General features: G+C 38.5%; 1 protein-coding gene across 4 annotated transcripts in view; it reads right to left on the bottom strand.

Moving 5' to 3' along the window:
• The window catches only part of L3MBTL4 (L3MBTL histone methyl-lysine binding protein 4), a 375,657-nt gene that overhangs the window by 173,449 nt on the left and 188,455 nt on the right, over positions 1 to 13,753 (bottom strand). For all 4 annotated transcript variants that reach the window (XM_019802531.2, XM_034642569.1, XM_034642568.1 and 1 more), the window contains 2 exons: positions 9,383 to 9,468; positions 6,979 to 7,089 (listed from right to left, as the gene is read on the bottom strand). In XM_019802531.2, the coding sequence (XP_019658090.1) occupies positions 6,979 to 7,089; positions 9,383 to 9,468 (197 nt within the window). The remainder of the gene's footprint in view (positions 1 to 6,978; positions 7,090 to 9,382; positions 9,469 to 13,753) is intronic.

Here is a 13,753-nt window from a genome sequence, read left to right as displayed (position 1 = left end):
GAGAACACGCTCCCTGATGAGCAGGGAGCCCGATGCAGGACGTGATCTCAGGACCCCGAGATCATGACCTGAGCTGAAGACAGACGCTTAACCAACTGAGCCACCCAGGTGCCCCAGTTTTTACATTTTTTAATGGCTGGAAAAAATCAAAATATTTTGTGACATGTGAAAATTATATAGAATTCCAATCTCAGTGTCCACAAAGTTTTACAGGAACACAGCCGCACTCATCCGCTTACCTATTGTTTACGACTGCTTTTGTGCTAAAACCACAGAACTCAGCAGTTGCGGCAGGGACCACAAGGCCCATAAAGGCTGAAATAGTTACTTGCTGTCCCTTTACAGGAAAAGATGCTTGCTGCCCTGCGAGTTCGGAGCTCCAGCTGTAGTTGGGCGGCCTGGCGTAAGTGGCTTAAACTGTGTGCACTTGTCTCTCCGCCTCTCCCTTACAGGGCTGCCGTGTGGATTCAGAGAGTAAGAAAATGTGAAGTACATAAACGGCAGCATGTGGGCACCTCATCCGAGTTAGCCAGCACTCACTTTATTATTGCTGCTGTTTGTTGTTACCATAATTACACTAATGCACCTTTACTGGGGAGGGCATTCTACCTGCCTAAACCCTTCTGGAAATCATGGTTGACACTAATTTATAGTCTCACCTACTCTTAAAAAATATCTTTTTATTAATTGGTCATAATATTTTTGAAATTAGTCCCAGTCTCCTTCCCAAATGAAGACAGTCATCAATCACTGTGGCACTCTAATGGGCATTAATTAGAAGTTTAGCTCAAAGGACAGTCATTTTTAATGTTAGTGCTTTGTTCCATCCTCATATTTCAAAACCATTTTCAAAAATGCATCCCAGCTAGAGACAGTGGCAAGAGAGATGATATATTCCAATTCTGCTCCCTTTTTGACAGATAATTAAACTAGGACTCATAGGGGTCAAGCAACTTTCTCGAAGCACAGGAAACACTTAATTAAAATGAATATTCACTGACTTGTATTTGGACTTTTGCTTTGCACTAATCCACCTGCAGGGTGGTGGGTTTTTTTTATTTGTTTGTTTTTGTTTTTTGTTTTGTTTTTCCAAACAAAAGCTTTGAACTTATCGGCCTGACCAAAAATTCCAGGCAGTGTCTAGTCACACAAGTAGACAACTTACCATGACAATTTCTGTTGGTCGTGATGCTCTTATTTCATTTAGAAATGCCACAAATACATCCAGTTAATGCATTAAATATGAAAAGACTTGCTGAAGACACTCAATTTATTAATGATTCAGGAGAACTTCCTAAAGCATCTATTTGGAATTCATTTATAATGCATTTCACAGCTTAGCTTTGGTTCCCACAGGGCAAATATTTATCAAATATTACTCTGTTTTAAGTCCTCCCTTTACATTTATTTGTAGAAGAATACATTTTTTCCCCAAATAAAGGCTAAACTTCCTAAAAGCATCCATCCGTCTATTGTGATTTAATGTGCATTTCCTGATAAGGTGACAGTTATGGGCTTTCAGATATAACAGAGTACACTCTGCAACCAAACAAAAGAATAATTATTAAATATAATAGCTGTCTATAAATTGAACACAATACACACTGAGTACATCATAAATATTTATTAGAGTACCCATGGTAATTAATAAACACAGTAATCAACACAAGGGGAAACGGCATCTGAAAACCCTGCCATAGCAAGAAGAGCTCTGTAACTCAGCTACCAGTGAACCATACACGACCAAATTAGTATTTTCAGTATGAAAATCAGAATATCTGGCTTGACAAGTACCAGTGGACTTAAGAGAGCAAGAGCGGAGAATATCTTGAATCAGACTACCACTGTCCCGTCCCACCAACACCAACAATTGATGGTCTCTGGTTCCCATGGCTTATCACAGCTACAGGGCAATACATGAAATGAGAGCATTGGCTTTGGAGCTAGAAACATCTAAGTTTGCACCCAGTTCTTCCACCTCTGACTGGGAAAGCTGGCTCAAATTAGTCTTAGACTATTAAAGTCTCCATGCCAACTATAAAGAAGAAATAACATGTACGTGTAAGAGTTTTGTGTAACTAGACTCACCGTGGTGATCCTTTCACAGTGTGAACAAATAGCGAATGACTATGTTGTACACCTGAAACTAATACAGTTTCACATGTCAGTTAGACCTCAATAAAAATATAAGTTTAACAAAGAGTTGTTGTGGAGATAAAGGTACAATATATCACATACTTGGCTGAATATCTGGACCAGAGTCCCTATTGAGTAACTGGGTCTTCTTACTCTACTGACCCTACTTCTGTGACTTCTGAGCCTGACATCACACTGACTACTGTTTTTACTTCCACTACTGCAACCCTAGGAAGTCACTGGATCCCACTCTTTTTGGCCAACATATGATTAGTGGTCACACATCAACCACAATAATTCAGATTCTTTGCATCTACACACATAGGCCCACTAGGCTAGCTAAAATTTAAAAACATAAATAAAACCTTCATATACTACTGGTAAGAATGTAAAATGGGGCAGTCACTGTGGAAAACAGTTCATGTCAAACAAAGAGTTACCATATGACCTAGCAATTCTACCCTGAGAGACATGCCCAAGAGAAATGAAAACGTGTCCACACAAAAACATACACAAATGTTCACAGCAGCATTATTCAAAATAACCAAAAACTGGAAACAACTCAAATGTCTATCAATGATGAATGGACTAACAAGATGTGGTAGAGCCTCACAATAGAATACTATTCAGAAATAAAACATAATGAAGTATTGATACATGCTACGAGATGGATGAACCTTCAAACATTATGCTAAGTGAAAGAAGTCAGGTACAAAAGATCACATATCACATGATTCCATTTATAGGACGTGTTCAGAATAGGCAAATCCATAGGGACAGAAAGCCCATAAGTGATTGCCAGGACCTGGGAGGAAGTGTAGACTGAGAAGTCATTGCTAGGGGGTATGAACTTTCCTTTTGGGGGGATGACAATGTTCTAAACTTAGATAGTGGTAATGGCTGCACAGCTCTGGGAATATACTCAAAACCAGTGAATTTTATGGTGTGTGAATTATATCTCAAAAAAGCCGCTTTAAAAATAGAATTAATCAGGGCGCCTGGGTGGCACAGCAGTTAAGCGTCTGCCTTCCGCTCAGGGCGTGATCCCGGCGTTATGGGATCGAGCCCCACATCAGGCTCCTCCGCTATGAGGCTGCCTCTTCCTCTCCCACTCCCCCTGCTTGTGTTCCCTCTCTCGCTGGCTGTCTCTATCTCTGTCGAATAAATAAATAAAATCTTTAAAAAAAATAGAATTAATCAAGCACATAAGGGCAACTACATACCTGGGGAGTGGCAGAAAGGAAGAAAGTTAGTCTTCCGGATCTACTCCACTCTGCCAGGGAGTGTCAGCACTGCCACAGGAACCTCCTGGGAGGACAGCCAATGAGGGCTCAGCACAAAGGACAAAGTAGGATGGGTGAGGAGGGAACTCAGCCCCCACCCTCCACACCTGCTCTCCTGTTATGAAGTGGGATATTTATGATAACAAGTAGAACATAAGAGGACAAGAAGTAGGAAGACTATAAGCTCTAGAGTGGAAAACCTCTGTTGAAAAGCTGGGGTATAAACCTGGTTCCCCACATGCCAGCTTGTGATCTTGGACTAATTACTTAACCTCCCTGGCCTTCAGTTTCCTCATCTATAAAATGAGCCTAATAATCACACCTCATATCCCACGATTGCTATAAGGATACACTAATGCACAGAAAGCCCTCACAAGAGTGCCGTCTGATACAAACTGCTATCACTGTCATCATCATCATTGGTATCGTTCTTTGGGTTCGACAGGCTGACTCGACTCTCAACAGTCAGAGAGGGGATGCAGCACAATCACATAGGCACACATGTGCCCTCCCAGGGGAATTCCAATCAGACCCACCAGGGAGCATGGACTTGTTCTTTACCCAGCTACTGATGCAGTTACATTCATGAGGCCCCTTCCTTAACACAGACGATAAAGGCACTTAGAGAGAGCAGCACAGGGCGTTTGCACTGGCTGATAATATAAGCAACCCCTGAAGTGCTGAGTCAGGCAAATTTTTGGGTGTTCTACATACGTTACTTCACTGAATGTTCACAATCAGCCGACAAGGTAGGCATTCTTAACCACATCACTTTGCAGATAAGGAAGAGTTCAAATATACTGAATAACCACCAAGTTAATAACACCATTCAAGAAGTCAGAGCTGAAATTCAAACCCAGATCAGGGGATCCTGCGTCACTTTCCAGTACATTACACTGAAGTGGATTTCCAGTGGAAGAGTAATTAGGAGAAGAATGAAGAATGAGAGAAGAGTACTTTTGGACTAACATTATTTCACACACTCAAGTAACAGGATGCCAGGGTATATGCAATGCCATATACTTCACGCATTCATTCATTCACACATTCATTCATTCACACATTCATTCATTCACACATATATTAAGCACCTATTATGTGCCAGTATCAATGATAAAAAGTGTCTTGGAAGGATACAGACTTTAAAAGAGAAAATTACAATAAAAAATAAAAATAATAATAGGAGAAAACTATAGAAGAATATGGTCAGCATATTAGTAAACGAACAGAGGAATGTGCTGGAGAATGAGGAGATCAGGGAAGTTTGAACTGTGTTCTCAGTTGCAGAGATAGTCCCACCCACTGCCTTCAACTTCCTTAAACAAGAATTCAGAAGAAAACACCTGACGCCCATTTTCAATGCCTTTTTCGCATCTGGAACACTGATGAATGGAATTTGAAGCCATACTTCTCAATCTCCTCTATGATTTGTTTCTATTCGGAAAACTGCCAGCCCACAGTCTTTCCCCCTGTACTTCATGGGAAAGGACAAGCATGTTCCCAACTGCCAGACTGACTAGGGGAGGGTGCAGAATGGAGGGTCCATGGCAGAAGGGTCCATCCCAGGAATGGGCTGCAAGAGGGCAGAGGCTGTTCGTGAGACCAAAAGTGCACCACCAGCCCTAAGACATTTATATCCATTCCAGGATTGATATATTCTCACAGATTGAATGGTATGTGGAAGCAACTCATTTCACATTTTATAAAGCACTTTTCGCAAGACAGAGAGCATCAGCTGCATAAACACAACTTAATTTAGTCCTAAAATCCTAATGGGATTTCCATTGTGCTCACAACCACAGAGATAATGCTTAAGGTTCTAATCCTGTCAAAGGGACCAAGCACTTTTCAACTCTTTCCCTGTAGTAAAGGACAAGGCAATTACCATGAAAGAGAAAGAATAAGGAGGAAGATACACAAAATATTTCTTTGGAAGGATCAGCTAAATTCTCAGATATTAAAAGGATCAGTGTTGAGATGGTAAATAAGAAATACACTAAATTCACTTTAGGAACTAAAGTTTTTCAATTATTTTAAGGTAATGTGTTAACCCAATATGATCACATAAATAAGGTGGCAAATACACTCAACGGATAACACAGTATGTATCTTATGAATCACAAGAAAATAATCTGTCAAAATTCTCAGTAAGATTTGATGTATTATTAAGATTGAATTTTTCCTTTAAATGCAATAATTTTATAATGAAAGTTAAACGGGAATTCAGAGAAAAAAACCTGAGGCTCATTTTCAATGACAAAATATTCCTGAATTTTGGGGCGCCTGGGTGGCTTAGTCAGTTTAGCTTCCGACTCTTGGTCTCAGCTCAGGTCATGATCTCAGGGTTGTGGGTCGAGCCCCGTGTGGGGCTCCGCACTCAGCGTGGAATCCGCTTGGGATTCCTTCCCTCTTCCTCTCCCTTCTCTCTCGCACTCTCTCTCTGTCTCTCTCCCTCTCAAATAAATAAGTAGAAGCTTAAAATATTATTCCTGAATTTATAAAGTAATTATGATATTCCAAAGCCATTCCCAGAGTAAGTGCTAGAAGAGTGAGCCATAAAGAGCCACAAATAAGTAAGAATTTAAGCAATTCTTAAGAAAAATTCAGTATAGAATAAAACATTAAAAACACGATATGTGGGAAAAAATACCTATAATGTATTAGTCCTGAATAGTGCTCAGCATAATTGTTTTAATTTGTCAAGAAGAATAAAAGGTATTGCTAATTCTTGATAATCTATGGTGAAATACTCATCTCCAAATTTTACTAAAATATATGTACTTATTATTCTTCATGAGATAAAATAGAAATTGTTTTCAAATTCAGCATATAGCAAATAAGATTTATTTTATATCATAGCAAGCTATATCAAACTTAAGTGCCTCTTTCTTGATAATGCCTATTAAAAGTAGTTGACTTGAATCTTTTTATTAGTATGAAATAAACTGTTTGGATGGAAAATAATTTTGAACTGCCATATGCTGTAGATTTATTGACTACCACAATGTTTAGCTCTCTATAAAAAAAAATGAAAGCTTCCGTTTTAAGAAAATTTCATTTTGAAGATGTGTGCATTAAAAAAATAGATTTTACAATAAGGACAGTATAGAAATCTGTTCAGCAAATATTTCCTTCAAAATCTAAATTTTTGTATTAGCTATGGTGACTAAAGTCCTTTTGCTCATTTTTCTTTGATCTAACAAGGAACGGTAGAAAATAAAGACTTAATTGTTCTTGTTAAGGTGTTTAATGACTATTTAAAAAAAAAAGCTGACACTAGCAATAAAAGGAAGCTTTAAAAAAAGAAAAAAAGAAAGTAAAAACGTATAAAGTCTGAAGAGCAAATCCAAAGAGGAACATGTTAGAATCCCTCTCAAAATCAGCTGTGTCTAATCTACAGATTCTCCATGTCAGGTGCACATCAGCCAGCAATCTCTGTATCCAGGACCTGGGACTAGGAACGGTATCAGTGGAAGTTTTCTTCTCCCACTGTGCCAAGAAACCAGAGTGTCTTGGGAGGAGTGGGGACGCCTCCGGTGCACGCCCCGGAAGTGCGTACCTTTACTCGCTGGTCATCCACATCGATGACGGTAGCAACTCGAATGAGCCTGGGGTTCCGTCTGTCCACCGCTTCAAGTCTCATGCTCGGCAGAAAACCGTGGGGTGTCCGCTGAAACGTCACAAGAGCAAAAGTCAGCAAAACCCAACTGCTCAGAGAAGACACGCATGCTTTCTAAAGTGCAATTTTTCTGACTTTGCATTCAGACCCTTCATACAACTGGAATTTAGGTTGAAGGGCACATAAGGCTTATGCATATTATTTTATCCAGTTTTATTAAAACCTGTGAGAGAAGAAAGAATTTTTTGGTCATTTTCAAGATGCTAAAAAGAGAGTAAATCATAAATTCATTGATCACAAGATTCAGAAAAGTTTCTAATTTATTAACAGTTTATTTATTTGTTTAGATTTTTTCCTCTGAAATTATAAATTAAGAAGCTGTTGACTATTCTCACTGCCCAGTTTTGGAGTGTATGACCCAGAAGACAAAATTATTTAGTAAATAATTAGAGAAGATAAACATAATCCTTTATAAATCTAATTTTTTTAAAGATTTTATTTATTTATTTGACAGAGAGAGATAGCCAGCAAGGGAGGGAACACAAGCAGGGGGAGTGGGAGAGGAAGAAGCAGGCTCATAGCGGAGGAGCCTGATGTGGGGCTCGATCCCATAACGCCGGGATCACGCCCTGAGCCAAAGGCAGACGCTTAACCGTTGTGCCACCCAGGCGCCCCTGTAAATCTAAATTTTAAAATAGATAAAAACTGCATGACCTTCACAGTTAAACTGTTTAAAAATCATACCACAATGTAATTTAAAGCCATAACCTGTGCTTTTGTAACATAAGCACGTTAAAAACTGTATTAATTTAAGCTTTCTTCCAACTCTTAAAATGCTAGGAACCAGGAGTCTATAATGATGGACACTCAGAAAACACTAAAAAAAAAAACCAAAACAAAACAAAAAAACAACTGAATGGGAAAAAATACACTGGGACTTACCAAATCATTGACACCAAGGAAATTTAAAAACCAAAAATCAAAGTCAAAAGACAACTCCAACAGTGTTCATAGGATGGCAAAAGTTTCACTTTGAAAGCTATTACATATAAAAGAATTCAACTGACCTTATTGAAAATGAAAGTGTATTGAATTCCTCAAGTCTAGAAATGGCAATAGGAAAATAAAGCCTTCATGAGACATGAGTAATAAACAGTTAGTTCTTTCTCCAGTACCAGGTTTGTCTCTCTCCAGCTTTTGTGGAAACATATTTTCCTCCAAAATGCATTATTACATCTACTAAATGGAGTACACGGACTATAATTAGGTCTTTGATGCTTGAAAATCTTTCTGCTCTCCCCAAGGTCGCTGTCCTGATAACAAAGGTAACAGTTTCATACTGCAGAGGCCAAAGATGTATAGCGTGAGATGAATCCATAATAACCCATGTCAGAGCCTGGAAGTTGCATTTTTAACTGAATCATAATTTTATTTTCTTGTAATTTTCTTCTTGAGAAGTAAAATGAGTTTTGACAGAAAGCAAAAGAGAAAATGATAGTACAAGCAGCTGGTATTTTGCTGATTGAGTTTTTGCAATTCTTAAAGTCCTTTCAAGCACTCCAGGACTTCTAGCCTTCTTAATTTGATTACACTTATTTTCCAAATCCAGCCTACTACATAATGAATTAAAAAAAAATGAAATAGCATTTTGTTTCAAGTCCCTTGTGATCCCTAGAAAACTTTTTATAAATGAAATTGTATGTGGAAGCTCACTATATAAAATTCTGATTAAAGATGAGTCAGAAAGCCCAGAGCACACAAGTTGAAAGGGAACAATTTGAAAACTGCTTCAGACATAAATATCTCTAACTAGACTATCAATGCACTGCCTTTTACCAAATAATTTATGCTTGGTTCAACCCGGAATAAATGTATTACGGACAAATCTGGACTTAAAAATTGGTGTTCTAACAAATGCTAAAGCAATGTTTCCCTCAAAACGGATAAAAGCTGGGCACACACAGGCTACATACAATTCACCTTTTTTTATTATGGCATCGTGGACATTCAAACAGTCCCCGAGACTGTGAACGTTCAGAGTTCCCACCTGAGGGATGAATACAAGCAGAAATAAAGGACCCCACCCTCATCTGAAATTGATGAGGCCCTTCATTAGGGCCGGCCACTGGGCTTTTCAAGTACGGAAATCATCATCATTCCTTTTGTGTAGAGGAACAATAGTAAGTGAGTCACCTCCTTTGTGGTTTTAATCGAAAACAAGGCAAATCAGTTATGAAAATAACACTTGACTTTAAAAAGAAAAATCTAGAGTAATTTAAAACTGCCAAATGAAGTCAACATGTGCATTGCTTAAAGGTGAGAGTGTATTCAGATACAAACTTACCATTTTAAAAACTTTGGCAGGAACGGCATTAGTTTGAGTAGCTTCCAGATATTCTGTCCAGGAAAAATTTTCTGGATCAGGATAACCTTAAAAATACATGTACATATCAAAAGATTACTCACTGACATTTTGATTCGCATGTACCGTAAGACAGCTGACCTATTGTTAACTGAATGCTACTATTTAATAGCCCTTATGCTAAGAACCTCAGATACATTACCTAACTTGTCTATTTTATCTGAGAGGGCTAGTTCATCCCCACTAAGGCAAGCGAGCACTCATTCATTGGTTTAGTCATTCACTCAACAAGGTTAAGTAGGCTGGCCAAGGTCAAACGGTGCTGTGCATACTCGGCAGAGCAAGGTTACACTCAGAAGCCCTCTTTGGAAGTTTGAAAAAAGCTCAGAATCACTGTCTGATCTCAGACCATGAACTGGTAATCTTTCTAATTCCTCCAATACTTCTGCATCTGTTAGGGTTTTATTCCCTTAATTACACCTCTGTAATTACAGTTTCTCAGGTTTGCCATTTATAATTGCAACTTAAAAATACATATTAGTTAAATAAATAAAATCTTTAAAAAAAAGGGGGGGGCGCCTGGGTAGCACAGTCGTTAAGCGTCTGCCTTCGGCTCAGGGCGTGATCCCGGCGTTATGGGATCCAGCCCCACATCAGGCTCCTCCTCTGGGAGCCTGCTTCTTCCTCTCCCACTCCCTCTGCTTGTGTTCCCTCTCTTGCTGGCTGTCTCTCTGTCAAGTAAATAAATAAAATCTTTAAAAAAAATACATATTGGTATAATATGGCATAAAGCACTCCATATTTGAAAAAATTTGAATTTCTTGTTTCTCTTTACATCTGTGCTATTTTATTCCCAATTACATTACACTACCTATTATTGTGCTGTTTTCTTTTTCCTTTAAAGGAATAAGTACTTAGATTTATTCATCCGCTCTATTGTATTTGCTTCTCTTTTCTAATTATTTCATTTGTTGCTTTTACTCTTATTACTTTACTCATATCTCCCTTAGGTTTGCTTTTACTTGTCAAATTGAATTACAAAGAAAAGTAATTTATTTTCATTTTTTAAATAATAGAAGCATTCAACACTATGAACTTAACTATTGTTGCCCCTGAATACAGCTTTAGACACCTGGACAAACTTTTATGAAATATTTATTTTTCTCACTTTTATTTTCTCAGAAACAATTATTATTACAATCTGTAATTGTCACTTTCGTTTAGTCAGTGGCCAAATATTTATTTAAGAGCTATCTCAAACAGTTAATGTTTATAGTTGTTTAAAATTTTTAATAATAGTATCTAGTTTATTAGCACATGGCAGTTTCAGAATGTCACATGGTCTGTACAAGTCCTGTTTGGGGACTTTAGGATTTCTTTTTGGCCTAATATTGGATCAACAGTTAAAAAAATTTTTAAGTATGTAGATACACATACATATATGTTTTAAGGTATAATACCAGTATGCACAAATTCAATGTAAATAGCTATATTACTAAAAAATCTGTTGATTTTTTATTCAAGTAAAAAGCCTGAAGCAATGTGCTAAAAATTTCTAAAATAGTTTTTCTGCACAGTGCTCTACTATCTCTGATAATTTTTTCTTCGTATTTTAACTTTTTACTAAAATAGAATATATTTAAAGAAAAATAGACAAATCAAGTAAACAGCTTGAAAATTATTCACAAAATTAGCACAACCCTGTGACCAGAACCCAGGACACCCCTTCCACATCGTGCTCTCTTCTAGTCACTGCCCCCTCTCTGCAAAGAGAAACTCTCATCCTCTAAGATTAGCTCTGCTTGTTCCATTTTTTTCCTTTGTGTAAGTGGAATCATACAGTATGTGCTCATTTGCAGTGGACAGCTTTTGCTCAGCACTCTGACTGTGAGGTTCATGGCGATTGCTGTATGCAGAACATTTGTTTTCACTGCTGTATAGTAGTCCATTGGGTGAAGGTCTCACGATTTATTTATCCATTCTATTGGTGATGGTCATTTGGGTAGTTGTGTTGTGGGAGCTATTATGCAGAGTGCTGCTGCAAACATTCCAGTACATTCTCTCTGGTGACCAGAAATATATACATCTGTTGGAACGCATCCAGGAGTAAAACTGCTGGATCATGGGGTGTTTTGCTCCATATTTTTTTATCTTTTTTTTAAATTTACAATAATATTTTTTATTATATTATGTTAGTCACCATACAGTACATCCCTGGTTTCTGATGTAAAGTTCGATGATTCATTAATTGCATATAACACCCAGTGCACCATGCAATACGTGCCCTCCTTACTACCCCATCACCAGCCTATCCCATTCCCCCAGCCCCCTCCCCTCTCAAGCCCTCAGTTTGTTTCTCAGAGTCCATAGTCTCTCATGCTTTGATGTTACATTACTTAGCACAGAAAAGCATATGTCATGTTCACAATTGTGATTTTTATTTAACATAGAAAAAAATGTCCCTTTTGGACACCTTGATTGCATTTTGCATCAAATTCCTCTTTTTTACTAAAAATTAAATTGTATGCCATCTTGTTACTTTATTTTTTGTTTTATTGATAAAATTTTCCCCATCTTTCTTACTTTTAAATTATATTATTTCAGGTATATCTATTTTAAACATCTTCTAAATGGATTTTGAAAAACATTTACATTTACTTTCATAACTGGTTTGCTTTATCTCACTTTTGTAAACATGTTTTAAGCCGGAATTTTTTTAAAAAGCTCTTTTAGGGTTTTTGTCCTTGTCCATATGTCCTTGTTACATACCTTCTGTTTCATTATTTCTATACTTCATTTACTTTTGTAGCTCATATTTTCATATTTTTAATGACTGTCCAAACTCATTCCTTGTATTTTGGATTTCCACATTTCTGCACAGGTTCTGAGTATGCTCATACCTCGCCCTTCAGCTCCAGAGTCCCCTCCTCCCTGCTTTAGGTTCCTCACCAGGGTCCTGGGCAGCAGATTCCATGGAATGGTGACTAAAGAAAGCAGCGTGTGGTGGGTTGAGGAATGAACAAACATGCAGTGTCTAAGAGGGGAAGCAATTAGTGCTGCTCCAGCCCCTTGAAGAAATACTGCAGGCTGCTATGAAAGAAATCATCTTTTTCACCCTTTTTGTGCTCAGTAAGTGAAAATAAAAAACTGTCACTGTTTTAAATGTTTCTGAAGCAATAACAGCCTCTACGGCACTCTCCAGAAATGAGCTATGTATGTACAAAAAAAGGAAAACATGTATTATGTACATTTTCCCTGTTCAATGAGCCCAAGAAGAGAAGAATGTCTCATTGCCTAGGGGGGGCCTGCAAAAGCCACCTGTTCCCCCGTCTTCCTCCTGGACCCCACCCTAAGTCCTGCTCCACCTGGGGTTGGGGAAATCAGAAGTGGGACTACAGAGGAAGGGGCAAGAACAGATACTTTCACACAGCTGTGTGGCAATGAGACAGAAGCTTTTCAAAAGTTTAAATTCCTTCTAGTTTCAAGAAATATATGAGACCACTCCATGGAACAATAGCGTTTAACCTCTTCACTTGTCTCCAAGAAGCAATATCTAACTGATTTCCCTTTCTTAGTAACCTCTCTACTGAGTATTCCATTTACACTAAGTCATTTATTCCTCACATAGACCGTGAGGTGTGGCTTTTCATCCACATTTTAAAAGTGAGGCTCAGAGAACATGAGCAACTTGCTCAGTATTAAACAGTTAGGAGGTGGAAGACATGGGATTTGAACAATTATGTCTGACTCCATTACCCACACACTCAAGCACTGTTTCCCCCCTAGTACTGTAACCCAGAGCTCCATGGTCCAAGCAGGTCCAACCTCCAAGGTCTCAGGACTGGGAGTGTGAGCTCCCCCTGGAGGCCAAGGTCTAGAATGGCAAGGGTGAGAGTGAGAACATCTCTGGATTGGAGGCAGGCTTGTAGATACAAATACATTTATTCACATCCCACCTCTTTCCACACTAATGAGAGATTAGCACTTCAGAGATGGGCAAAAGCTGAGGAAAGATGAAGTCCGAGGTGTGGCTGTGGGCACAGGTGGCTAAACCAAACAAGGAAAATGTGTCGGATATTTGGACCAAGGAACTACAAAGCAGGGCACCTGCCAGGCAGCCTCTGGATTTTCCCATGGTACTGGCAGTTCTCTAGAGAAAAGGAAGACCCAGGTGACAAACTCTTCAATTAATGTTAGCAAATAACTAGAAGGCAACCAGATGACAGACAGAGGAGGGAGGAGGTGTGGTGGAGTGGAAGGGCTTGCGCCCTCAGGGAGGAGAGGCTTCTCTGAAGAGATGAGAACTGTTCTAGGAGAAGCATTGGGACTATTCAGGATACGCAGAATGTGCTA

This window comes from Ailuropoda melanoleuca, chromosome 14 (assembly GCF_002007445.2).
Source record: "Ailuropoda melanoleuca isolate Jingjing chromosome 14, ASM200744v2, whole genome shotgun sequence".
Lineage (NCBI taxonomy): Eukaryota > Metazoa > Chordata > Mammalia > Carnivora > Ursidae > Ailuropoda > Ailuropoda melanoleuca.
This window is presented reverse-complemented; position numbering and strand designations above follow the sequence as displayed.